Genomic DNA, 26,079 nt, shown 5'->3' on the forward strand with positions numbered 1-26,079 from the left:
GGTTACTACTTGCTTGACTACCGCTCCACATCCTGAATTGCCCCCAAGATAGAGAGAATTTCTTTTATAGACTTAGGAAACTACATGACATTTAGTTTGTGTTTTTCAATAGTTCCACTTCATTTCATGTCATGATGCAAGTTTGAAGCCTAAAAATACTTCAAGTTACATGAGGCACAAATGAAGCTGAAGTTGAATTGCCTTGGATCAAGAAAGTGCACTTCATATCCAGGAGGAAATGTTTAAAATGTGTTCTATCTTTCAGTGGAATGTCATATAAACTGTTCCCTAGTTTTATATGAAGAAACAAAATGGGATTTGAAAGGCAGCATCTTAGGAAAGGTATACTAAATAAACCAGGTATATACAATTACCTGATACAGTGGTAAAATGTTTAGGGGTCCAGTGATCTGGAATATGCCATGACATTGTCTCCTCCCAAAAAAAGAACAAATCATTGCATCGAAAGCCTCCCACAATAAAGAGAAAACACAATACCTGCTAGGCCACTTTATATTTCAAAGGCAGTATCCTTCCATGTCTGGGAATACTGCTTCTGGACTAATATTCAGTGGTATGGAAGGCTTTTGGCCTTGAAGGGGGCTCAGATCAGGAAAGGCATATTGTGCAAGTCCAGTCTGGGATGCAAGCAATTATGCGACTTGGGTAATAAAACCCAAGAGGCTATCGGTAGTAGGAGTGTCTGTTGTGGGAAAATAAGTCATGTGGAGTTATGGCACGTCCCAGCTGGAAAATCATATTGAGACCTCCACAATTCTATAGCTAAGCCACACAATCTGTAGCACATAATCGTATGCTATTTAATAAACAACTCCTGATACGCTTCTGGCTCCTGGTAGAGATAGAGCACCTAACCATGGGTCATTGATTGACCTTCTAGTCAGAATTACCCATCACAGGGGCACCTAGGTGGCTCAGTCAGTTAAATGTCTGACTCTTGATCTCGGCTCAGGTCATGACCTCCTGGTTCATGAGTTCGAGCCCACGTAGGGCTCTGCAGTAATAGCACAAAGCCTGCTTGGGATCCTCTCTCCTTCTCTTTGACCCTCCCCAACTCGTGCTCACTCTCATTTTTGCTCTCTTTCTCTCCCTCAAAATAAATAAATAAACTTAAAAAAATTAAACAAAGGTTTGCCCATCATGCATCAGGTTTTATTAGAACCATGATGTCATAATGTTGGCCATGTTCAACAGGAATCTACCCCAAGATAGAAGCAGTATATTTAAGATTGGATGTGAATCATGGCAGAGGCATAAATAAACACATAAGCAGGTAGCCCAGACTCCTCGTGCTGGCACCTCTCACTCAGCTCATACCTATGTCTGCGTGGGGGCCAAAAGAGGGCACATGTGAGAGTTAACAGACGAAGACAAAAATTAAGTTTGCTATGTGGGTGCAAGCCACTCAAAATGAACGGCAGTGGCCCTGCGGCTCACTCAGGAGCAGACTTGAAAGACAGTGGCAAGGAAAAAACCTACCAGTGGGCATAGTTCTGGATAGTTCAGATGATCACTTACTTTGTGCGGAACACACAGTAAGTATGGACTTACAGTAAGTATGGACTCATGAGCAGTAGTTGGCCATGGGAGAAGAAATATTGGGAAGTCTGGGACTGAAGGAAGTCTGCGGTGGAGGGATGTATATGAATCCATGGGAGTGGGCAGTGAAGATCTTTGCATTCCCAGTTAACATCCACCAGAGGGCATCCACCACAACAGAAGGCACATTGTTGACACTGCATTGCAGCCTGTTCCCTTCCTTCTCTTTCTCCTTCTGTAGTCATTCTGAGAACACTCCTCCTTAAGGACCTAACCTCTGTGTGAGGAGAACCAAGCCTGCAACATCTGAATACACTGCATATTATGTGGCCATCCTTTCTGCAAGGTCTTCAGAAATACCCCATATTTAAACACCTCTACAGTTTTGCAGCGATATATATCAAGTGGAGTAAATACAAATTATAAATACCCTCATATCAGTCAGGTACAGATTTTGCAGCCAAACGAGTTGCAAAAAATATTTGTCTGTAATTTTTGAATGTTAGAATTCTGGGTTGGAGATTGTGGACCAGTATTTAAAAGCTAAATGTCTGTTTTCCCAAAATAGTTCATGCCTCATGAGCAGGGCCCTTCAAATATTTGAATTTTACATAGATAAATACTGAAGTGTTTTTAAATCAGTCTGTAATTTGATTGACCTAAACTATTCCAAGAAAGGAAATTTATGAGTTATCTAAGGAAACTGGGCATGTAATTTCACAAAATAGTTCTCCACTTGCCACAATTTAGGTATTAAAAGCTTATATGCATAACTATTCTTTTAACCAATATAAAAGTATGTAATAATAATAACGAGAATTGTCATTGTTTTCAAACACTTGTTTTTATATACTGTCCCTCTGATTCTTATTCCCCAAACCTTTGATCATTATAATAACTCTAGGAAAGACAGAACCATGATTATTACTATCCACCTCGTAAGGAGAATACAGAAAACTAAATAGTTCATTTAAAATCACATAAGTAATAAGTGGGCAGAGCCAGAAACCGTAACCACTCTAATCCTATGTCCTTCACACTTCCTATTCAATCACAGACACAAAACAAGAAAACCATAACAGCGGTATGATGTAGATTGTAAAACCTTCTTCTTTTAAATGAGTATGTGGACAAATGTAGTCATTCTTTTTCTTAGGTAAAACAATGAAGAAATAATGTCCCATTGCTCACTCTGGAACAAACATGAAGACATACATTATACTGAATTCTTGATGAAAGTGAAGCTGGTCACTTGGAATTCCCAGGATGAGTTATCAATTTTGTAAAGATCTGTCAACATGCCCTTCACATCTATTGTTATTGTTTAAGATTAGATTTGATATTAAAACTATCATGCTACACAATCTATTACAAATAAGTAATCAGAAATGATATTAGGTAAAAATTCATTGTGATTAGAAGCAGACCTCATTCATTACAAAGCTTGCTGCCACTTAACTAAGCACTTTTTTGAGAAACAGTATCATGTACAAATACACTGAGGTATAGTGAAAACAGTGAGCTTAGAAGGCAATGACACTACATTCTAACTTTAAGCATGACACTCCTTTGCTGAGACTTTGGACCAATCACTTTAATTTTTTGAACTTTAATTTTCTTATTTGTGAAATGGTAGCAATAGGACCTAAATCCAAGTATATCCAACAATATTATTGCAAGTTTTAAATTACAATAAATGTATATGAAATTTTTGTTTTTAAATGATGATCTCATTAAATTGGCTATTCTTATCTTGTTACTTACGTGGGCATTTCTTGACACAAAATGCTCCATATGTATACTTTGCATTGAAGTTATGTTCCAGCTGAAAGGTGGTTGGATTGTAGACAAAAGTTTGGGGACATTGAGTAACACACGCTCCACTGTCATTGAAATTCATGCAGGCCTGCAACATAGCAAGTATTAATTTCATCTAAAAATAACCTTCATAACTTGTTAAAAGAACATTGCTGTAACAGCTTTGTGAGAAGGATGTATTCTTTATTATTATATTTATATTTTTACACATGTGTTCTATACTTATTTCACAAAAAGTATAAAATTTGACACTTTGTAGTCATTAAGTGCTTAGTGTTAAGTTCTAACTTGTTTTGGACTTCTAAAATTTTATAAAACTGGTTTTCCAGTGCCAATGAATATACCATCTCTACAAAGTTATTGATGTTCAAATTACTTAGTCTCTGTCCAGTGGTCTCCAAATTAATAATTGGTTTAAGTTATTAAAATTAGCTCACAGTGAAAAAAAAATTTTGACTCACACCATTCAAAGTGTTTATGCTGAGTCTCAGAGTCTGGCACTGGCAACTGACTTCCCAATTCTACAATCTAGATTTTCCTTAAAGCTGGTGTTTGGAAAGTTCAGTGCCGGAAGCAGCATGAGAAGTACATTGGTCATCACTGTGTGGTGAGGAAACATTGGTGAGGAGCCATTTACACTGGACTTGAAGAAAAGGTTTTGGAAGGTGACTAGTCCATGTAAATACAGAGTATTTGACGCTGAAATGAAGGGAAGCAGACATACTTAGCTCATGATTAAATAATGTGCTGCCATTTCCTGTGTGGCTTTCATCATAATACCACACCATTTAGTAAAAGCCATCAAGTTCAAATAAAACAGTTTGTTTCTGCTGACTTACCTATTTGCATTGAGACTTCATTTGTTAATATGTTCAAATGCATTTGAGAAGAATTAAAAACAATTTTGCCACCTGAGAGGTATTTGATATAAAATATATGTAACGTATACATACAAATTATATACACACACACACACACACACACACACGTATATATACACACACACACACACACAAACATGGCTTTCAAAAGAGTGGATGAACTAATTCTCTTAATTGAACAACTTAAACCTTCAGAGGAATAATTTAGGCCTTGGAAGGTAAGCTCATATGAACTCTAGCTATATTTTATATTTCATCATAAATTGTATGTATGGTTATTAATAAGCACTAATTCATTTTGTTTCTTCAAAACATTTTCTTCATCAATTGTTGTTTTAGCAAGTGCTTCATCACAAACATGACAATTCCCTGACAATGGCCTACTAGATGCATAATCAGAACGAGACTCACTCATGATACATTATTCACTACGATGACATTTTCCAGGAAGAATCTATTAAAAAGCAATCAGGAAAACTCAGTGAGTTTTAATTTATGGCTATAAAACTTCATGTGTCCTCATAATTGCTTTACGAACATACTTTATGCAGTGTTGTGCACAGACTGCTTGGCAACAAAGGGACATAAACCAGAGGAATCAAACAAATTTACCTTCCAGACTGCACACAAAACAACGGAACTTACACCAAGGCCTCGGTCTGGCATTCTTGAACATTCTGTACCAAATGCCAAAGTGGAGTCATTGGACCATTCCATAAAAGTAATGAAATGAGAATTCTAAAGCTCACCAGGCACTCTGCTTATCATGATAATGGAACCATGAAAGAATGGCTATTGTTTGTGTTTCTTGTTGTTACTGCTTTGGAATTGTTACTATAACACCTGTTCAGTGTCCCCCACATCAGGCTTTACCCCGTATCAGGTGATAGGCAAGGGAAAGCGTTTCACTTCAAGACCTGCTGAGCATCCTCCTTAAATTTTTGACATTTTTCTTTTCTTTACTTCTTCTTCCCTACTCACTTCTGCAATATATACTTTTGTTTCAATATAGGATTAGGGTAGAAAAATTAAGTTTCTTGTAGCATTAAGAAAATTAAGAAATGACTATATCATAAGAGGTTTAATTTATGTTTTGCCTATTTTCAGAGTTGTGTCATTTAAAAAATGTTCAATTCTCGGGGCGCCTGGGTGGCGCAGTCGGTTAAGCGTCCGACTTCAGCCAGGTCACGATCTCGCACTCCGTGAGTTCGAGCCCCGCATCAGGCTCTGGGCTGATGGCTCAGAGCCTGTTTCTGATTCTGTGTCTCCCTCTCTCTCTGCCCCTCCCCCGTTCATGCTCTGTCTCTCTCTGTCCCAAAAATAAATAAACGTTGAATAAAAAATTAAAAAAAAATGTTCAATTCTTAATATATATGTGTATTCTCTGGGTATTTCAAATGGGAAAAAATGAATATCTCTGTTCATTGTTAATAGCAAAAACAATTACTTATTTTATTATTTTTAGCATAAAATGAAAACAATGTCTGTTTATGAAATTGTGGTAACTATAGTTCACAGAATTGTCTGTATTCAAAAGAGCAGAAATAACTGTATTGGGGATATTAAAATGTAATTAAAACATGTCCCCAAAAAGCTATAAATGTTAATTTTAAGGAAAGAAAACTGTCCTTTTCTAAAATAAAAATCACACTGATTAGCATATAAATTGCTTTAAGCATGCGTTTGTAAATCTTATAAATTTTGAATAATATTAACTTGTAAACAAAATATACTGGGAAATAGTTAAATGGATAAATTTATGAATAATCTTGAAATCAAGAGCTATAATCTTGAAATTTAAATTCAAGAAATAAAATTCAAGAGCCCCCACTCAGAAAATTCAATGATGCAACAACATAAACAGGTAATCAATGTAAATTTTGGAAGGGCACTATTAGCTTTTAAAAGATATCTCAATATCTTTTTATCTTTTCCCCTTCTCATTCTCCAATACACCTCACCTGTAATATAAATTATGTCTGAAAGACCTAATTCATTTAGTATAACAGAAACATCATAGTTAATCAATAGCCACCCAGTGAGGAGATGTATTATAGGAAGGCAAAACATCTTCTTAATCCTAAAATGGTTAAATTCAATCTTATTTTAATGAGAAGTTAAAGATTCAGTATGCCCGAATCCAACTAGAAAGGAGGGAGGTCAGGAGACTAAAAGGGGATCTCCAAGACTTACAAAGCAGTCGGTGTCTTTTGGTCCTGAGCAACCTCCAGCACATTCTCTATGACAGCAGTCACTGACGTAGGGTCCATAGCACCTGCCGTCACACTGTTCTGCACACACCGTCCTTGTCACTGCAGAAGGCAGAGATGAGACTTTGATCAAAGTCATTCACCAAGAGAAACTTCTAAGGTGCTTTGGAGTAGCTGACAAAGGCTGAGCTCTCAGGTAACAACACTCAACCCACCACTGACTCAATTCAGCTAATATGTACCAAATGAAGTCTGCAAAATTACTGTACAAAAACCTTCAAAAATTAATACATACTTTTGTTTTTATCTTCTTTCTTGTTCCAGAAAGCACCTCTCGTATTTTACAAAAATATTGTACAATTTAGCAGGAAAGAATCAAATTTGAAGTAACTGAGTAAGCATTTTGGCAGGGTGCAAAAAATGGAGTCAGCAGTGAAGTCAATTCACAATGTGCACAGTAAGATTTTATGGCAGAAGGTATCCCCAGAAATAATCCAAGCTTTTTAGTAGTCAAGGGAACATAAACTTTTACATGATTCACATTATATCTTACAAGATTCATATCAAGTAGATATATAAATAATGATACAGACACAGATAACTGGTCAATAGTAGCATAAGTGTTTCTATTCTTGAGATTTAAGTAAAATTTCCACCAAGATTCCTATGTAAGGAACAGTGCAATATCCTCAAAAGAAGTGAGGGAGGAAGGGAAGGAGCAAGGGAGGGAGGGAGGGAGGGAGGGAGGGAGGAAGGAAGGAAGGAAGGAAGGAAGGAAGGAAGGAAGGAAAGAAGGAAGGGAGGAAGGAAAGAAGGAAGGGAGGAAGGAGAGAAGGAAGGGAGGAAGGAAAGAAGGAAGGAAGGGAGGGGCACATTCATAGTGGAGACAACAAAAATTTCCATTGGTCTTTTCTGACAACATCCTTTGATCCAAGCTGACAGCACTGTATCGAGGTATGCTTTAGTAAAATCAGTGCAATAGGCTGGGCATCAAAATTATAGCACTGAGGGACACTTATTTCACTTATTCCAAAGAGACACTTTTTAAGTATTTAGAGAAATAAATGTTACAGAATATATATAGCACATCCCTTCTTGGCTTCCATATTTCCACTTAAATCTGCTTTCCTTTCATCTTTTTAAACAGTTCTTCAAAGCTTCCTTCATTGCTACTGTAGAAAGACTCTGACCTTTAAACAGTAGTATTCCCCCAGTTGGTCTTGACAGTTTTCTTTGGGTTATGGGCTCATGCCTAGATGAAACCATTAATTCCCTACTTTTCACACTACTTATAGATAGATGACATCAGATCCAAATCTGAATTTTCTACTGAGCAGCAGCAAGTATTACCAGGTGCCTACAAAAGACCCATTTAGATACCTCAAGAGGTACAATGTGGAATGTACACTTTCTCACCTCCACCAATTGAGAGTATCTGTCTCCTTTGTTCTCTTCTCTTAATTAGTACCATCCATCCAGTAGCTTAGTTAAAAATTTGGGATGTGTTTTCTATTTCTCCTTTGCCCTCACTCTCACTTCGCATACCTAACAAAATTATCAAATAAAATTGCTAACTAACAGTCCTCATTACTGTCCCTCCTCCTACTCCAACTTTTTCAAAAACATATATCTAAATTATTACATAGCCTTCTAAAAGGTTTCTCAGATCCCAGTTAATCCTCTATGCTGCTCTAAAAGCAATGCTTGAAAATACAAGCCACTGCTTATAAATCAGTGTTGTTTCACATGGTAAAACTTGTAATCCCTGCACTAAAGGAGGAAACCCATAGCAAGGGATAAAAGTGCTTCATCAATTAAACACCACCTCTATCTATACTGGTGTCTCTCACTGTGCTTTTCACATCCATCCATACACAAACACCACTTGTGATTCCTGATTTCTTGCATTGTTTGCAATTTTGATTCTCATTGCCTTTTTATAATGCTCTCATCCATGCTAAAAACCCTTCTTGTCTTCTTATCCTGGCAAATATTCATGTATAAGATTGTATTCAGATGCCATTTTCTCTCTGAAAACTCCAGATACATCGCTAGGATGAGTTATTTTATCACCGTTTCTTCTGAACAAGGGAGAAAGTTAATGCAGACTGTGTGGTCTGAAGGACTACACCCAAATCCTAACTATTCTCGTGATATGAACAAGTTATTGAATATCTTTGTATTTCATTTTGCCAGTTTTAAGATGGATTTAGTAATCATATGTGTCTAATGGGATTGAAGATAAATAGAGACATAGGTACAAAGTGCTTCACATGGCCCCTGTTAATAGTTCTCAGGTTAGATATTATTATTGTACTTTACATTGTACCTTTTTTTTTTTAGGTTTGTTCCCTCTACTAAACTATTAGAGTAATTTTTTGAAGTCTATTGTCTTATTATTGATGTTTTTATCCTTAGGGACTGGTACAGTGCTTGACACTTCCTATACAAGAAAGTAAGTATCCTTTCCAACTAAATAAATCATACATTGCCAACTCAGTGAAAGCATTTGGGTACTGCTTAATGGACATATCAAAGGAAAAGAAAACTAAAGAGGTAGGGTACTAAACCCTGTAAATAGACAATATTAAAATACCCAGAAACACAGCATATCAAAATGCAAATAACTGAATTATTGCTAATTCATACATTAGACTTAAATGCTCCTTAAATTTTGTTATTATTTCATGATTCTACATTTTCACTTGGACCCTGTTTATTTGAACATGATTATGATATTCATAAAATAATATATAATATTTAAGTATGAACTATATTCCTTTTTTGGACTTGATTATATTCTTACCTAGGTAGTAAAAGCAATACAAACATTAAATAGAGTTTAAACTGAAACAACATTTGGATTAATTCCCTGTCTTGCTTTTATTTTGTAAAAATAGAGTTATCTGATATAGAGGATTTTGAAAGACAGATTTTTAAGTCTGGATTTGTGACAGCGTATTTTGTATTTGCAGCTTGGGTCACATTAAATTTTGAAATAAATTATTTCTTTTGTAAGTATTCTAATGGCAAGTTCTACATAGTAAACCTATTTGTCCTGTTCTTTTACCTTCCTTTGCTCAAATCTCATTCTCTCAGTGAAGTCTACCCCTATTTAATACTGAATCCGTTTCAAATTACTGATTCCTGATGGATGCTACTCTTTTTTTCTCTTTCTTTCTATTTCTCTCTTTCTCTCCCTCTCTTCTCTCTTTCTTTCCCTCCTTCCTTACATCTTTCCTTCCTTCTTTCATCTTTGTTATAGCATTGATCACCACCTAACATATTTTATAACTCATTTATTACATATTTTGTTGGTGTTTTCCAATGTTTAGAACTGTACCTGTCATGCATGTAATGGTTATTTATATTTCATATACATTATACATACACAATACATATACATATACACTACATATATGAAATATACCCAAATAAATTATATCTACTCATTAATTCTTCATATTCATACATTGGACTTATGTTGATGTTCCTCTCTTTTATCCAAGTAGTATATTTATTTAGATATTCTAATTATACCATATAAAGAAAATACTTTAATAGATATTTTGTAAAAAATAAATTCTTATATAATTCCTCTCTTCCAGATTTAACAAGGCCTTTTTGAATGTACCAAAGTTGTTAACTGAAATAGCAGACATATGCTAAGTAAACAAATTATTAGATTTAAAATAGGTATTATCCCAGTATAGTCTATTAACTTGCTTTAACTTGACAGGCATTGCTCAGCTGGAAATAGCACAAAATGAGTCAGCATTAATAGCATATAAATCACACCATATTTTAATCTTAAACACATATGACTGTTAATTTCTATTTTTAACTCTATGGTGGTTTAAGGTAAGTATGCAAAATGTTTCAGTTTCTCTTTGTTTATATATTTTGGTCTTTCCTACCAAATGAGAAAATTAATGTAGATAATGTTTATAAAGATAATTAACTATTAATTTATTTTAAAATTATATATAAAATGTTCCTATTGAGTTCAATTCTCTTATTGAGTATACTATTTAAGTATGAAAATAATACTTTAAAATCTAATCTATCATACTTCAATCTTAAGTTCAATAATAATTATTATGTTCTGAAATTTAAAAAATTTAACATTTATTCTTTTTTGAGAGACAGAAAGAAACAGAGCATGAGTGGGGGAGGGGCAGAGAGAGAGGGAGTAACAGAATCCAAAGCAGGCTCCAGGCTCTGAGCTGTCAGCACAGAGCTCGAAGCAGGTCTTGAGCTCACATACCTTGAGACCATGACCTGAGCCAAAGTTGGGTGCCCAACTGATTGAGCCACCCAGGTGCCCCTATGCTCTGAAAATTTTAAAGCATGTAGATGAAATTATTCATTCATACGTGTTGAGTCAACTTTAAATTGTTCAAAATAGCAATTTTATCTATCAAGTGATCACATAACTGATACTTTTTTCAGGACACTTTGATCTTAGATACACCATTCCATTTCAAGAACCTGCAAAGAAACATCTCTCTAAGTCATTACTTTTGAAACTTTTGACTTAAGATATTAAAAAGAGAATTATGGGTTTTGCTTCAGAAGCAGTCTATAATTCATTTTAAAAATAAAAAGAAGTATGATATATTCAACAGTAAATAGCACTTTTTGCTATCCCAGTGTTCATATGCCTTAATTCTATTTGAAAGTTCAGTAAGTATGAAATATACTTAGAAGTGTTTGCTTGATAGGTAAAAATATAAGTAAGCAAAAAGAACAAAACAATAAGCTTAATCTCTAAACAGTGATGTGACACAGTTAAGAAACATTTTTTCACATTGTTATATGAGATTTATTTTTAGAAAGAAAACATTCCCTTTGTATAATCTATTTAATGGCATTTATTGATTAATAATACTACTTAATATGAATTAAACACATCAAACTCTACTCATATTTTATTATGATGGAAACACAAAACAAAACAACAGTTCCTGAAATCAATGAGATAACTCACTTAGTCTCCATGGGAACATTGAGTTATAATTGCTTTCGTTATATTAATTTCCACCGTTGCCTGAGTATTATTTCATTAGATATTCCCCTCTCATATTTAGTATCCTTCCTAAATTGCTTCATTGGGTGCATTAAAAATTTGGGTCGAATTTTAACTATCTTATTCATTGATGGTACATCAGTAACTGTGATTGTGTAATATAAGGTAAAATCTGGGAAGTTACGGTGTTTATTATATTGGGCTCAGCAAATTTGAGATTAGGAATGGAGATTCATCCAAAATATCCATAAGAATTAGAGGGATAGGGGTGCCTAAGTGGCTCAGTCTGTTAAGCATCCAACTTCAGCTCAGGTCATGATCTCATAGTTCATAGGTTTGAGCCCTGCATCGGGCTCTATGCTGACAGCTCAGAGCCTGGAGCCTACTTCGGATTCTGTCTTTCTCTTTCTCTGCCCCTCCCCAACTCATGCTCTGTCTGTCTCTCTCTCTCTCAAAAATAAACATTAAAAATTTTTAAATAAGAATTGGATAAAGTTTAAGGAACCATACATTCCAGGGTAAGGGGATACTGTTGAAAGAATATCTATCATCTCAAGAAATTAAAGTAAGTAGCTTTATCATATCAGTACATCACTCATAAAAATAGTGGCTAGTTACTTCTTTATTTTATTTTATTTTTTTTTAAATTTTTTTAGAGAAAGAGTGCGAGTGGAGGAGAGGGGCAGAGAGAGAGAGAGAGAGAGAGAGAGAGAAAGAGAATCTCCAGCAGCCTCTACACTCAGCATAGAGCCCAATGTGGGGCACAATTCCACAACCCTGGAATAATGCCCTGAGCCCAAATCAAGAGTCAGAAGCTGAGTCACCCAGGTGCCCTGAGTTTCTTCTTCAATTATAATAATAACCATGTTTAAAGTTACTCCCTTAGAAATTTATTTAAAGAACTTTGACAATTTACTTAAATATTTATTACTGCTTCCTGTGAGCTACAAAAGGATAAAGAACATTCATAAATAATGCAAAACAGGGCGCTGACATAACAGTGACAAAACAAAAAGATCTCTGCCCATTAAAAAATAAATAAGGTTAAATTTAGGCAAAGTATTTATAAGTGTCTTCTTGTGTTTTTACACTCTTCCACTTTTCTCTTCTTTTCTTATCTGCTTCTTCTTTCCTCATTTCTTCCATATCCTTGCCCTCAGGAGGGCCTTTTGGTTCTGTTCACTTCCTCTACCCAGTGGTTCTGAACCAGATTATCTAATGGGGCCTTTCAAACTGTAATATGGGAATTCCTGTGTTAGTGAAGATTTTCACTTGGTCAACATCAGTGGGGACCTAGATTGTCCATTCTAATAAGCTCCCAGGTAATGTCACTGTCTGCTGGTCCATAGACCATTTTGAGTAGCAGGATACAGAATACTTTAAAAAATACCTAGGAATCATTTAATTCCTAGTAAATCAAAATTACCTGCAATGTTCTAGGATTTGCCACTTAAAAAAAATTATTTAATGTTTATCTATTTTTGAGAAAGAGACAGAGCACAAGTGGGGGAGGGGCAGAGAGAGAGAGGGAAACACGGAATCTGAAGCAGGCTTCAGGCTCCAAGTGGTCAATGCGGGACTCGAACCCTGAACTGTGAGTTCATGACCTGAGCGGAAGTCAGACGCTTAACTGACTGAGCTACTCACGTGCCCCTAGAATTTGCCACTTCTAATAAGCTCCCCAGGTGATTCCAATACGCAGTCTAGAGTTGAAAATCATAACTCTATCCAATAAAAATGGGGAAAACTCTAGATTACTTACACCATTTGATTGATTGACTGATTATTCTTTGTCTGAAATTTTACCACACTGACTGACCTCTTGCTCTAATTTCTTATTTGTATTATTAAGCCCTCTATCACTAATTGGGAGAGCAAAAGAGCAAAAAAATCCATATGCAAGCAGGTAGAAAGAGTTGCGAAGAAAAAAAACCTAAAGTGGGAAGTTTTCAGACAGTAAAGTATGAGACTGTCAGAAAGCTGTTCCCTTCTCTCACCTAGCAGCTGCCTACATAAAAAGTATCCTGGCAGTCCCCAATTGCATTGCTAAACACACTTTAAAGGACATTGATTTTATTTGTATTTTTCTCTATTTTAACTAATATTCAGTGACCTGCACCTCTATGCTGCCTATACTATTTCTGTTTATTGACCAAATTTCTGTGTCCATGAAGCACATTATGTCCATTAAATAGACAGTGCTTCAGTGGAATGTTGTAATGTTAGGCTGTGTTCAGCTACATACTTGGCGTTTTGAACAAGAAGAAAAATGCTTGGGTTAAAGCAGAGGTGATTGGGGTTGGATGGGAAGAATAATTTATTGACTATTAGAGTGATAAAAACACTGTAATGAGCAACTAAAAGGGCTTCTTGAACCCCTATTTGTCAGTATTTAAGGGAAATCTCTTTTGGATGCTTTAGACATCCGCTTAATTACAGACAAGGGGTTTGATGAAATGCTCCCTAGAGGTAATCCTTTAGTTCTATGATCCAATACTTATTCCTACGAGTGGTGAAATTGTAAAAAAAAAAAAAAAAAAAAAAAAAAAAAAAAAAAAAAATGGACACGCTGGGTTATGCAACATATTTTTAGAAGGCTACTATCATCAGGATATACTTTAATGAAACAAATAAAGCCTATGAACCATCCAAGAACACACACTACTTCTAGAGCTTGCTGAAATGAGTAGAAAATCAGGTTTAATGAAACTAACACCAAACTATAGACCACTACTCATTTTCCCAAAGGAGAACAACTGGACACATTTGTGTGTCCAGGGCCAGGTTAACTCTAGGAATCACATAGGAAAGTTTAAAATAAAGATGCCTCTCCTCCTACATTTGATTTAGTAAGTCTGGAGAAAGGGCCAGAATTTTTTTTTTTTTTTTTCTTATTAGGAGCCCTGAGGTTTTCATAAGTCGCCTTGAAAACCAACAACTCAAAACCTCTGCTGTAAGACCCTTTTTTCTTCCTAATGAGAGGTTACATTAGGAAGGGTAAAGCATTTATTTAGATGGGAAGGCAGAGGTGAAAATGGGTCTTAAACTGCTGCTTCCTATCTCATGCTAGCTAGATCACAGAATGATGAAGTCAGTAATTGCTGCCACGCAGAGTAAGCCCTTAAGATACATTAGGCTATATCCTAATTTGGACAAGGAAGGAATTTGAACCTTAAATAATTTATCAATTCTTTCAACCAATAACATAAGACTTAAACACTGGAAAAATGCATTCAGGGAAGGATTTTATTTTATTTATTTATTTATTTTAAATAATGGAGTCCAGGAAAACAGAATTATTAAAAAAAAAAAAAAGTGTATCTTCCAAATTACTGCAAAGCATACCCATTTTCACATCACAGAAGAAAATGCAATTTACTATCTTTTATTCCTAATTCCTAATTAGTGGGAACTAGCTAGGCCATACCATGAGGTATACACTCCTGTAGGTGACATAATGGTTTAATCCTAAGTGCAGGAACTGCCATAGTTCACCTGAAAAACATGGCAAATGCCCACAGAGCCATTACTGAAATTGACATTCAGAGTCAGTTAATAAAGTATGCTCAGATTTTAGCAGCTATTAGTGAGGTTTGACCCTTGTCCCAGATAAATCCCTGGTGACCCATGGGGTATGACATGATAATGTTGTTAGTTGTGTTAAATAGGAAAGGAATCTTGTCACATCCATTCTTCATCACTAGCTGCTTTCTTCATTTATTTAATGAAGTTTTATTCAACCTATTTTTTTAATGACATGTTCAATGATTCATTGAGGGAACTTAAAACTGATTTTAAAATACACATTTGGGCATCAGGGAAATTCTCCCCTTTTAATACGCTATTAACATTACCAAAGTTTATGAGTTAGAATTCGAAAAGCCGATAGCATTCTATTACATTAACTATAAAAATATTCTTGAAATTCTTTGTATATATAGGTTTCAAAATAATAAAGGAAGCATATGAATCTGCATAAGAAAACCACAAAGAGACTCCTAAAGAATACATTTTTACATTAGAATTGAAAGCTGCACCTATACCACACACATAAATGATATGCTGTCACAAACCAAGAAATCAGGAAAAATCTAACATTGAATTTTTCTGAATTACTTCAAATTATGTTTGACCACACATCTCTACATCCAGATTTAGCAAGAACAAAACAAAACAAAACCTACCTTTTTTGCTTATATTAGTATATCAGGATAAGTATGTCCTTATCCAAAATATCAATGAATGAGGATAAAGATAACCTCTCCTACTCAATAAACACCTGGATGAGTCTCCTTCTCGAAAGGGGGGTGGGGTGGGAAATGCTGCCAATTTTGTGATGAAAATAATCACAAATATTAAAATGGAAAAGACAGAGCCATACATCCGTTAAACAATGAACAAAGATTTCCTGACCTAATGTGTGCTATCTAGTCTAAATTTCTCATTTTATTGATGAAAAAACTGGAGTTGAACTAAACTGACTTTCCAATGGACAAATCCAAAATCACATCCAACCATCTCTAAGGGATTAACACTATGTGTTCAGGGTTTTCCAGGCAGTTTCCAGTTTGCTCACATCACAGCAGAGCCCACGCCTAGTAATCAATTTGGGAATTAAAATACCAAATGATGCTGAAATGCTAGGAGAAATATTACATTTAATAGCACTAGCAAACTCAAAGCTATTGTCAGCTAAATTAATGTGCCCCTTTCTAATGTCAATTTTTTTCCTTTTTCATCCAAATCCACACTCATTCACTTTGTTTTTATCTCAAATAAAGGGTTGCTCATTTTCCTGTTTTAGGTTATTCCTGAGTCCCAGGTTGCCCAGTCCCATAATATTCAAGGCCAAATTCTTGCACTGGAAATTATTTATATTCTCTCTTGTACAATTAATGTCTTTACTGGCCATTTCTTCAAGGACAATACTCAAGATTCTTGTATTTTAAGTAAGTTAAAAAAAATAATCTTCCCTTTACCTCATGATCTTCATTACCCTCAGAGAGCCAAGCATTTTCAAGAGTTACCTATAACACATACTTGCAGATATGTCTCAAGTATCTATCCCCAGTCCTTCTTTACAATATCTGTGAATATCTCAGTTGAGTTTCCACTTATTAACTAATTATTTATTGGGCAGTTCTACGTGGATGAATCAGGGATATTTAAGACTTAGAAAGGACATAGCTAAACTCCCTTATTCCCATTCTCAATTCAGCCACAACACTATTCTCCCCCTATATACTCAGTCCCAGTAACTATTTCCATCATTGATTCAATTGCTCCAACTCATAACTGGAATTCATGCCAAATCCCCCTCTTTTCCTTTACAACCAAATCAGCTTCGTTACCAAGGCTTATTATAAGTTGTATTCTCTATCTCTTAAATTGCCTTCCTCTCATCCTGGTTCTTTGTATGGCGTGTTCTAGGCCCTTCTTCTGCCCATCTGATGTCTATACATTCTTCAAGGATCATCTTGCTAAAAATCTCCTTTGTTAACTCTTCACCAAATCCCTTAACTGGAACCCATTATTCTGTATCTCCTCCCCCTTCTTTCTTGGTGACCTACCTCACTTAATGCCATACAGACTTCTAGCCTAGCAGTTAATCCCATTGTATTGTAAGTTGGCAATCCAAGTTAATTATCCCTGTGTTACAGATGAAGAGGTTAACATTTAACAAATATTAACTAGCCTATCCTAGGTCACAGGATAAGTTATTGTAAAGTAGGGTTTTAAATTCGTTTCCAGACTCCTATATATCTCCATCAATATGTTTACATTAATAACCTCAAACAATGAGTGTCTAAATTTAAAAACTGAAGGAGGTAGAGGTGGGAGCAAAATAGTTTCAGAAGCTATTTTAAAAGAATTTTTTTTTTCAACGTTTTTTATTTATTTTTGGGACAGAGAGAGACAGAGCATGAACGGGGGAGGGGCAGAGAGAGAGGGAGACGCAGAATCGGAAACAGGCTCCAAGCCATCAGCCCAGAGCCTGACGCGGGGCTCGAACTCACGGACCGCGAGATCGTGACCTGGCTGAAGTCGGACGCTTAACCGACTGCGCCACCCAGGCGCCCCTCAGAAGCTATTTTAAATACAACATTGAATAACAAATAATCTGCATGAACCTTCTTTACATTCTTGAAAAATAGTTTGTTTTCGAGTCATTTTAACTAACAACACAATTATGAGTGGTGAGTAATGAAAATTAAGATATTACTCAAATAATTTTAAAGCTTATAACAAGACTCCTACAAATAAGATTATTTTATATTTAGCATTTTATGAAATCTCATATATGCCTGAGTTCAACCTACTGATTTTACAGAGGAGGAAACTGAGGCCCAGATAGGGCCCATTTTTAAAGTCCATATATCGATAATAATAATAAAAAAAATTAGAGTGGAACTACCTAAAAGAGTTGCACCACAAACATTCTTTAAGCATAGTAGGAAGGCTATTTTCAAACTGTTACTTTTCTTCTCATAGAACATGTTTGAGATTTTGTTAAAATGTTAATCATGCCTACCTAAAAGTTAAATTATACTTCTTTACAGTGTTTTTTCAAAAAGAATTTTGGTCAAGATGAGCACTGGGTGTTGCCAATTTGACAATAAATTATATTAAAAAAAAAAAGAATTTTGTTTCTGTTTTGTTTTTTAAATCACAATTCAGAGTACAGAAAACTAAACAAACAACATTTTATATCATGGCTCAGTACACATATACATGATGAAAAGTTTTAAAAATTATATTAACCTGAATTATGTGCAAAGCATTTTGATACAGTTTTTTTTTATTCTATTCTAATGTGGTCTATTTATTCTAGTCTAGTTTATTTCAACATAAGTTTAATGTTGGTCAGGGTCCACTGAAGTGATACTATAATCCACTGATGAGTTGCAAACAGTAGTTTGAAAGCTTTGCTCAACTGCATAGACAAAGGTCAAAATAGGAAAGTAGAGAAAATGGTCCTGGTGTTCCTTTTACAAATGTGAGCCAAATACAGATGTGAGCCAAACTGGCCTTCTCATGAATTCAGGAACTTAAAGCCATTGGAGATGACATTTCCTTTCTTTGCATTTTTATGATGCCAAAGACTATGGGGGATTATTTTACTTCTACTAACTAACTGGAAATTTGGGGCAGTTAAGTCTGAATTTCTCCTACATGACAGTACGGTAAGCTGTGAGCCAATATAAAACAACATTTGGGAGTCTCTTTGAGCAACATATTTATACAAAACAATACATTATAGATATTAAATAAAGCTTTTTTTAATAAAGCTTTTTATGCATTATTAATATATGTTAAAATAAATTATTATTTCTGTAATGTGGAAAGAACTGGGCATCCCCAATTTTTTTTTTGTTTTGTGATAAAGAGAATATAATTTTTTATTATTCTTTCCTTTTAAAGATTCTGAAATTACATAAATAATACAAACTCTTAGAGAAATATACATAACTACAGATATAATTTTTTTTGAAAAAAAAAAAACAGAGCAATAACCAATGTCAATTTTTGGGTTTCTATAGATCCTTCGCCTCCCTGTTACAGTTTATGGTAGTATAACAGTTAAGAGGGCACGAAATACACAGCCAAAAGTAATTTGAGACACTAATCAAGATTTCTTCTGGCCCCACACTTTATCCTTACCAGAAGTTATCATTCTTTTTAATTTTGACAATCTAACAGTGAAAATTCATAGCTTTTATATCATTGATTATAAGTGAGGCCAAACACTCTTACAAATTTCCTGTGTAAGTTTTAATTCTTTTAATTTTATTAAAAATATTTTGTTTTAGGGGGCACCTCGGTGGCTCAGTCAGTTGAGCTGACTTCGGCTCAGGTCATGATCTTGTAGTTCCTGAGTTTGAGCCCCACATCAGGCTTGCTATTCTTAGGGCCTAGCTGGCTTTGTATCCTCTGTCTCCCTCTCCCTGCCCCTCCCCTGCTTGCTCTCCCTCTCTCTCTCTCCTTCTCTCTCTCTCAAAAATAAATGAATATTTTAAAAAATTGTTTTAGGAGGGGAGATGCGTGGGGAATGGACTATATAGGTGATGGGTATTAAGGAGGGCATTTGTTGTGATGAGCACTGTAACTGATAAATCACTAAATTCTACTCCTGAGACCAATACTACACTATATGTTAACTAACTTGAATTTAAGTAAAATCTTGGAAAGAAAAAAAAAATTCTTCAAAAATTAAAAACAAAAAACATTATAATGTAGTTAAAACGATCTTTTTCTTCCTTTTAAATCTGAATTATGTTTAAAAAGATCTTCATCATCCCATAATTTTTACCTACATTATAATGCTTCAATTATTGTATGCTTTTTAAAAATTTTGTCTACAATTCTATAATCCTTAGTCTATTTCATGCTTTTTTAAACTTTTTTTTTTCTTTAAGTAGGTTCCAAGCCCACGTGGTGCTGGAACTTAGCACCTGAGATCAAGAGTTCCATGCTCTACCAACTATGCCGGCCAGGTGCCCCTAAACTTTTAATGTATAATTCATCCCGTGTCTTTTGTTCTGTGGTAGGGGTATAACTTTATTTTATTATGTACTATGACCCTTTTGTTCCAACCTATTTATTGAATAATCTATGCTTTGTTACTTCTTTCTAAAAGAAATGCCAACTTTATAAAACTAAATTACTATATAGATTTTAGTCTCCATCTGGACTTTCTATTAGATTCCATTGAGCCAATTCTGTTTTGAACTAATACCATATTATTTGTTAAAAAAAGAGACAGCAAGCTCAAAATGGAGTCCAGTTGCTAAACCACATGTCAGCAAACCAGGACTTTATACCTAATCTAATTGCAGTTTCAACCCCCCAGGAATGTAAACTTTAACCAGTCAACTCAGAATTACTTGGGTAGCATTAGTGGGATAATCCGCCCCATAGACTCCTCCCATTCTCCTTAGGAAAACAGCCTTGCCTGAAACAATGCATTCTTTACTAACAGTTTCCTCCTTTCCACCCTTTTTTTTTTTTTTTTTTTTTTTTTTTTTTTGCCTTTAAAAAGCTTTCCTTTCCTACAGCTCAGCAGAGCTCTCTTCCATTGCTAGATGAGATGCTGCCAGATTCATGAATCAGTGAATAAGGCCAATTTGATCCCTACTTAGTTTAATTTTTGTTAACAGATTTGGTGGCAGCAGCAAGATGGAAGGAGACCACCTACCCCTTTGGGAACAAGAAACACAGGGTGGCACCCACTAATACTTGGAGTTCACTGTCTTTCTCATTGTTTCCAAAGGCCATGGCTAAATTCCTTCTAGGTTCACAGCTCCATTGTCTCTGCACGGAGCTCCCAATCCTAACTGGCTTTCCAATCCAGGGCAGATCAGGTGGAGTTGGAGCTAAGCCTCTAGCCTTTCAGACCACAACCTGCAGATTTTTGAACGGGAAACTCCCAGTCTTTAATTCTGTCTGTCCCAAGATCCACAAAAAGTCTGTTAGTGCCATTGCACAGTTCACATCCATATTGAGCCCCTAATTCCACAGTCTGCAATTGTTGGAGTCTGCTGGTGTTAATTCTTTCCTGAGTCCGAGGTTCCACAGGGATTACCGGTATTACACACAGGGCCTTCTGTGGGCCAGGACGCAGTGACTAACATCTCTTGGTTACTGCTGACATATTAAGGTACATGTTCATTTGCCTTGTTTTTGTGTAGATAAAAAAAAAAAGCTATAAAAACTGGTGGCCATGGGTGGAGCTCTGAAGAGTTGTTCGAGTGCTCACCACAAGACCCAAAGACTCCTATGTTAGAATACACTGGCCATGGAACAAGTTAGATTGACCACAGGTCAACAGCAAACAATAAAATGTCTGTCCGAAAAGGTACACTGTAAACACTGCACAGTCCCCAAATCAGTGGCACATCTCCTTTAGGTATTAGTTTAGCTCAGAGAAACCCTTAGCTAATGGGATCCTTAAACTCTAAAGAATCAAGCACACCTTCTAGTATACCTGCTTATTTTATATCTAAGAATTATGGTCCTGGAAACTATAAATACCTACAAAAATAGCAAAATCTTCCTAAGCTTGTTTTGTGTCATGAAAATGTGGCTTGGTAACTCTTAGGTTGAGGACTCCAAAATATGACCAGATAGAAATGTGGGTTGAATTCCATCTGTAGTTAGGGTCCTATTAAACTATTGCCATCCCTCCAGGGAATGACAATGTCCATTAGAAGGAATGTTCCAATTAGATGAGATCATTCATTTAGGAAGTGTCCTTAAAAGTAACAGTTCACAAATCACACAAACCTATAGGAATGGAATACCTATTTTAATTGGTATGCAGAAGCTTCTAAAAGGCTTTAAAAAATAGCTTCATTAAAGTTTAATTGCAAAAAGCTGATGAAAAATTAAAGACAAAGAGGTACCTAAAACAAAGATTGTAAGACTGTCCTAACTTCTACTGCTCCCCTCTATCTTCCTTTAATTGAGCAGCCAATCTGGTAACACTATGTCTGAACTGCACTTCCACTCTGAAGAGACTACAAGACCTAAACAAAAGTCCACCAAGTTAATGGCTTTATAGCCCTGCATCCACCTTTGAAGGAGGGCCTCCATACAGTCCACTCCCAGAGCTGATGAGACTCTGAGAGTTTTTCTATTAAACTGCTATATTTACTCCCCTAAGCAGCCAAGGGGAAACTAAATTAAAATTAATTTTAAAAGCCTTGCCAAATTTTAGTAAATATCAGAATTACATGCTTCTCTTTAAACTCCACTCAGAACCCACAGATGGGATCTGGAAAAACTGGCAGAGGCCAGCTAAGAGTGAGAATTCTTACCCGGGTCACCTCCCCCTATATCCCTGTCTGTAGTAGATAAAGGAAAATAAAATATTTTTTATTTGTCAGTAGATAAAGGAAAATAAAATATCTTTTGTATCCTCTTTGGGGATACCTCTTGAGTCCAAGCGGTCATTCAATATTGCCAGATATATATACTGCTTGTCCCAGCTGAAACCTGACAAGATATTTAAAAGAAATGTGTGAGTATTTCTGTAGTCAAAAGCTGGACAAATTGGAAGCTGATATTCAGAGCCTGGTAGAACCTTTTTTTTTTTTTTTTTTTTTTTTAATGGCTTTTATCCCTAAGCAAATTGAAGATAATGCAATTGGATGGGTGGACCAGCCTATAATGTCATTTAAGCCACAACCCAATTCTTTGAGGAGTTAGAAGCTTCCTTATCTTACAAATCTCTATAAAACTAGAAATGCAGCTCTTGAACCAATTTGAAGTTCACATATTCTTTTTTTAGGAGCCCCCAAACCACCCCTATTTATCAAAAGTCTTGTCAATTATGGCCTTAGGAAAACCAAAGTCCTTCTTGGTGAAACCTGAATTCCTTCCCTGTTAATTCTTATCTAGACCATCCCCAATTCCTAAGTCTAAAGGAAAGAAATTCTATTTAAAAATACAAACTGCACCTGGGTGGTTCAATTGGTTAACCATCCGACTCTTGATTTTGGCTCAGGTCATGATCTTGCCTTTCATGAGTTTGAGCCCTGCATCAGGCTCCATGGTGACAGTGTGGAGCATGCTTGGGATTCTCTCTCTTCCCCTTTCTCTCTACCTCTCCCCTGCTCACACACATGCTCTATCTCAAAATAAATAAGTAAACTAAACAAAAAAAAAATAGAAATACAAACTGCTCTACAGCAAGATTATTTGTTAAGGACAAATTCAAATCCTAAATGACTTCTCCACAAATATTAGTAATAAAAAGCTTGAGCCACAGAAGCTATAAGGTCTCTGTTTACTTCTACCTGTATGTTTATATGAGTCCATATATACGTGTTATAGATGTGTGGTATTTTTCTACCTCTAGAGGGTATTTTACCTAAGTTAATTTGTAAAAGAAACGATTTAATGGCTTAAACAAAGAAGCACTTATACAAATATAATATTCTTAAATTCTGAAAAATATAATAGAAACTTAATCCAAATGACTTTCAGGTTCAGGAAATAGTTGGTATTAAAGCTAGTTTGAGTTTGTTGGGTTAATTAAAACAGGAATATTTTTAGAGTTATAAGCATTAAATATAATACTTTTATTCTATCTAGGCTTCTAAGAGTCAAATAAGTTCATGAATCTCTTACAAAATTTGTCAGCAAGAAAAATAGCTTGAGATGATAGCTGACTTTCCCTGATGTATCATGAAGTTTTTATGTGTAGTCCAAACATAATTGTTAAGAACAAGTAAGTTAAGTAGATGTAAGTAGTATAAAAAGGTTTTGGGTGAACTTTTTAAATAGTTTCCTCAAATATTTGGTAACCTGAAACTTTAAAAAAAGTTTTGCTAGGTTAAGTTAAATGATGTCAAGTTAAATTCATTGAATATCTAGATAATTTCTAAATAAGATAAAATATTGAACACTAATTACTCAACACAGGTTTACCCATATTTGTTTCCTTTTACAAAGGAATTAAAAATATTTGGGTGTAGGAGCACCTGAATGGCTCAGGAAGTTAAGCACCCAATTCTTGATTTTTGGCTTAGGTCATAATCTCGCAGTTTGTGAGATCAAGCCCCACATTTGGCTCTGAGTGGAGTGTGGAGCCTGCTTGGGATTATAATCACTAATAAAATAATATTTGAGTCTATTAGTAAATATGTTTTATGACATGCTGAGAAATTTTCTATGAGAAAGCAGGTTTCTATAAATTATAAAAAAATAGTTTCCAAATCTGGTAATCTATAGAATGTTAATGTAAAAGACAGTTTATAATTTCTTATTTCTTAGTTTTCACCAGAAGTTAAAATTTTCTTAGGGTTAAAATTCTAATATATTAACTAAAACTACTAGAAATAAGAGGGGAAAGAAATTTTATGTGCATCAGGACTGGTTAAGGTTGGAATGAATTTAATTAAGAAAAAGTTTAATATCAAAAGCAACCTGGTACAAAATTATCATTCAGTTTTCTCTCTGTTAAAAGGACAAAGTTTTCTTGAACTATTGTTTTGTTCTTGATAAAAGACTGTAAGGTGGGGGTGGGGGCACCTGGATGGCTCAGTCGGCTAAGCAACCCATTCTTTTTTTTTTTAATATATATTTTTGAATGTTTATATTCATTTTTGAGACAGTGAGAGACAGAGCATGAGTGGGAGAGGGGCAGAGAGAGAGGGAGACACAGAATCCAAAGCCAGCTCCAGGCTCTGAGATGTCAGCACTGAGCCCAATGTGAGGCTCGAACTCATCAACCATAAGATCATGACCTAAGCCGAAGTCTGGTGCTCAACTGACTGAGCCACCCAGGCAGCCCTCAAGCAACCAGCTCTTAATTTTGGCTCAGGTCATGATCTCACGGTTGTGAGACTGAGCCTTGGCTTGAGCCCCAAGTCAGGCTCTGTGCTGAACATGAAGCCTGCTGAAGATTCTCTCTTTCCCTCTCTGTCTGCCTCTCCTGTGCTCACTGGTTCATAAAAGAAAATAAAAATAAATAAAATGAAATGATTATAAAAGGTTTTTCTTTACCTTTTAAAGTAATGCATCCAGAAAACAAGTATTCTGTGTTTTGTCAAAATAATTTCCTGTGTTTTTTTTTATTAGGTCTTTGATGATGTAAAAAAAAAATTGAATCTTCTCTTAAAAGAGCTAAAGATTTTTTTTTAACAACTAACTTCTGTATTTGCCTGCAAAGTCTTTAATTGGCACCATGTTTAAATGAAAAATTAAGCACTGTTTTAAGGTGATCTATGTTCCTATTTGCCCAACTGTTATAAAAACTTTTTGATATTTTTAGAAACCACAAGTGTTGGTGAGATGTGGAGAAAAAGGAATCATCTTGCACTGTTGGTGGGAGTGCAAGCTGGTGCCATTGTGAAAAGCAGTATGGAAGTTCCTCAAAAAGTTAAAAATATAACTACCCTATGATCTAGTAATCACACACCTGAGTATCCCCAAATCAAAAACACTAATTCAAATAATTCAAATGAAAGAGAGAGAGAGATAGAGATAAACCAGGAAACAAACTCTTAACTATAGAGAATAAATTGATAGCTACCAGAGAAGAGGTGGATGGGGAGATGGGAGAAATAGATGATGGGGATTAAGGAGTGTACTTGCGATGAACACAAGGTGATGTATGGAATTGTTCAATCACTATGCTGTACACCTGAAACTAATATAACACTGTGTGTTAACTATACTGAAATTAAAATAAAAGCTTAATAAACAAATTTAAAAATAAAGTTTTGGTATTTTTGACAAAATTCCCCGAAATCAAATTCTATATGAAGTCTTTTTGATTTAAAACTAAATTTGGGATTTCCCACAGGGTCTCCAGAACATTTCAAAAGATTTGTTTTCTCTCTTTATAAAAAGGATCATGTTAAACTAATCAGGGTTGTTTGAAATGCTAAACTGCATGGGAAGCATTGTCAAATAAGAATCACTACTAAGCCTTCTTTATGTTGTGTTTGTGTAGGTATATGTTATACATATTCCAGGATTATATGACATTCTTGGAAATCTGGTGTTATCAGTCATAATTTGTTATTATCTTAAAATGTGGTATATCACAAAAATTGAAAAATTTTCTTGTTAA

The 26,079-nt window shown here is 35.2% G+C and overlaps 1 protein-coding gene across 1 annotated transcript in view; it reads right to left on the reverse strand.

Annotated features, from left to right (window-relative positions):
- Positions 1-26,079, reverse strand: part of ERBB4 (erb-b2 receptor tyrosine kinase 4) — a 529,970-nt gene that overhangs the window by 305,878 nt on the left and 198,013 nt on the right. The window contains exons 5-6 of the mRNA XM_032594121.1: positions 6,453-6,571; positions 3,325-3,466 (exon numbers count right to left, since the gene is read on the reverse strand). Of these exons, the coding sequence (XP_032450012.1) occupies positions 3,325-3,466; positions 6,453-6,571 (261 nt within the window). The remainder of the gene's footprint in view (positions 1-3,324; positions 3,467-6,452; positions 6,572-26,079) is intronic.

The sequence above is a fragment of the Lynx canadensis genome, chromosome C1 (assembly GCF_007474595.2).
Source record: "Lynx canadensis isolate LIC74 chromosome C1, mLynCan4.pri.v2, whole genome shotgun sequence".
In the NCBI taxonomy this organism is placed as follows: Eukaryota; Metazoa; Chordata; class Mammalia; order Carnivora; family Felidae; genus Lynx; species Lynx canadensis.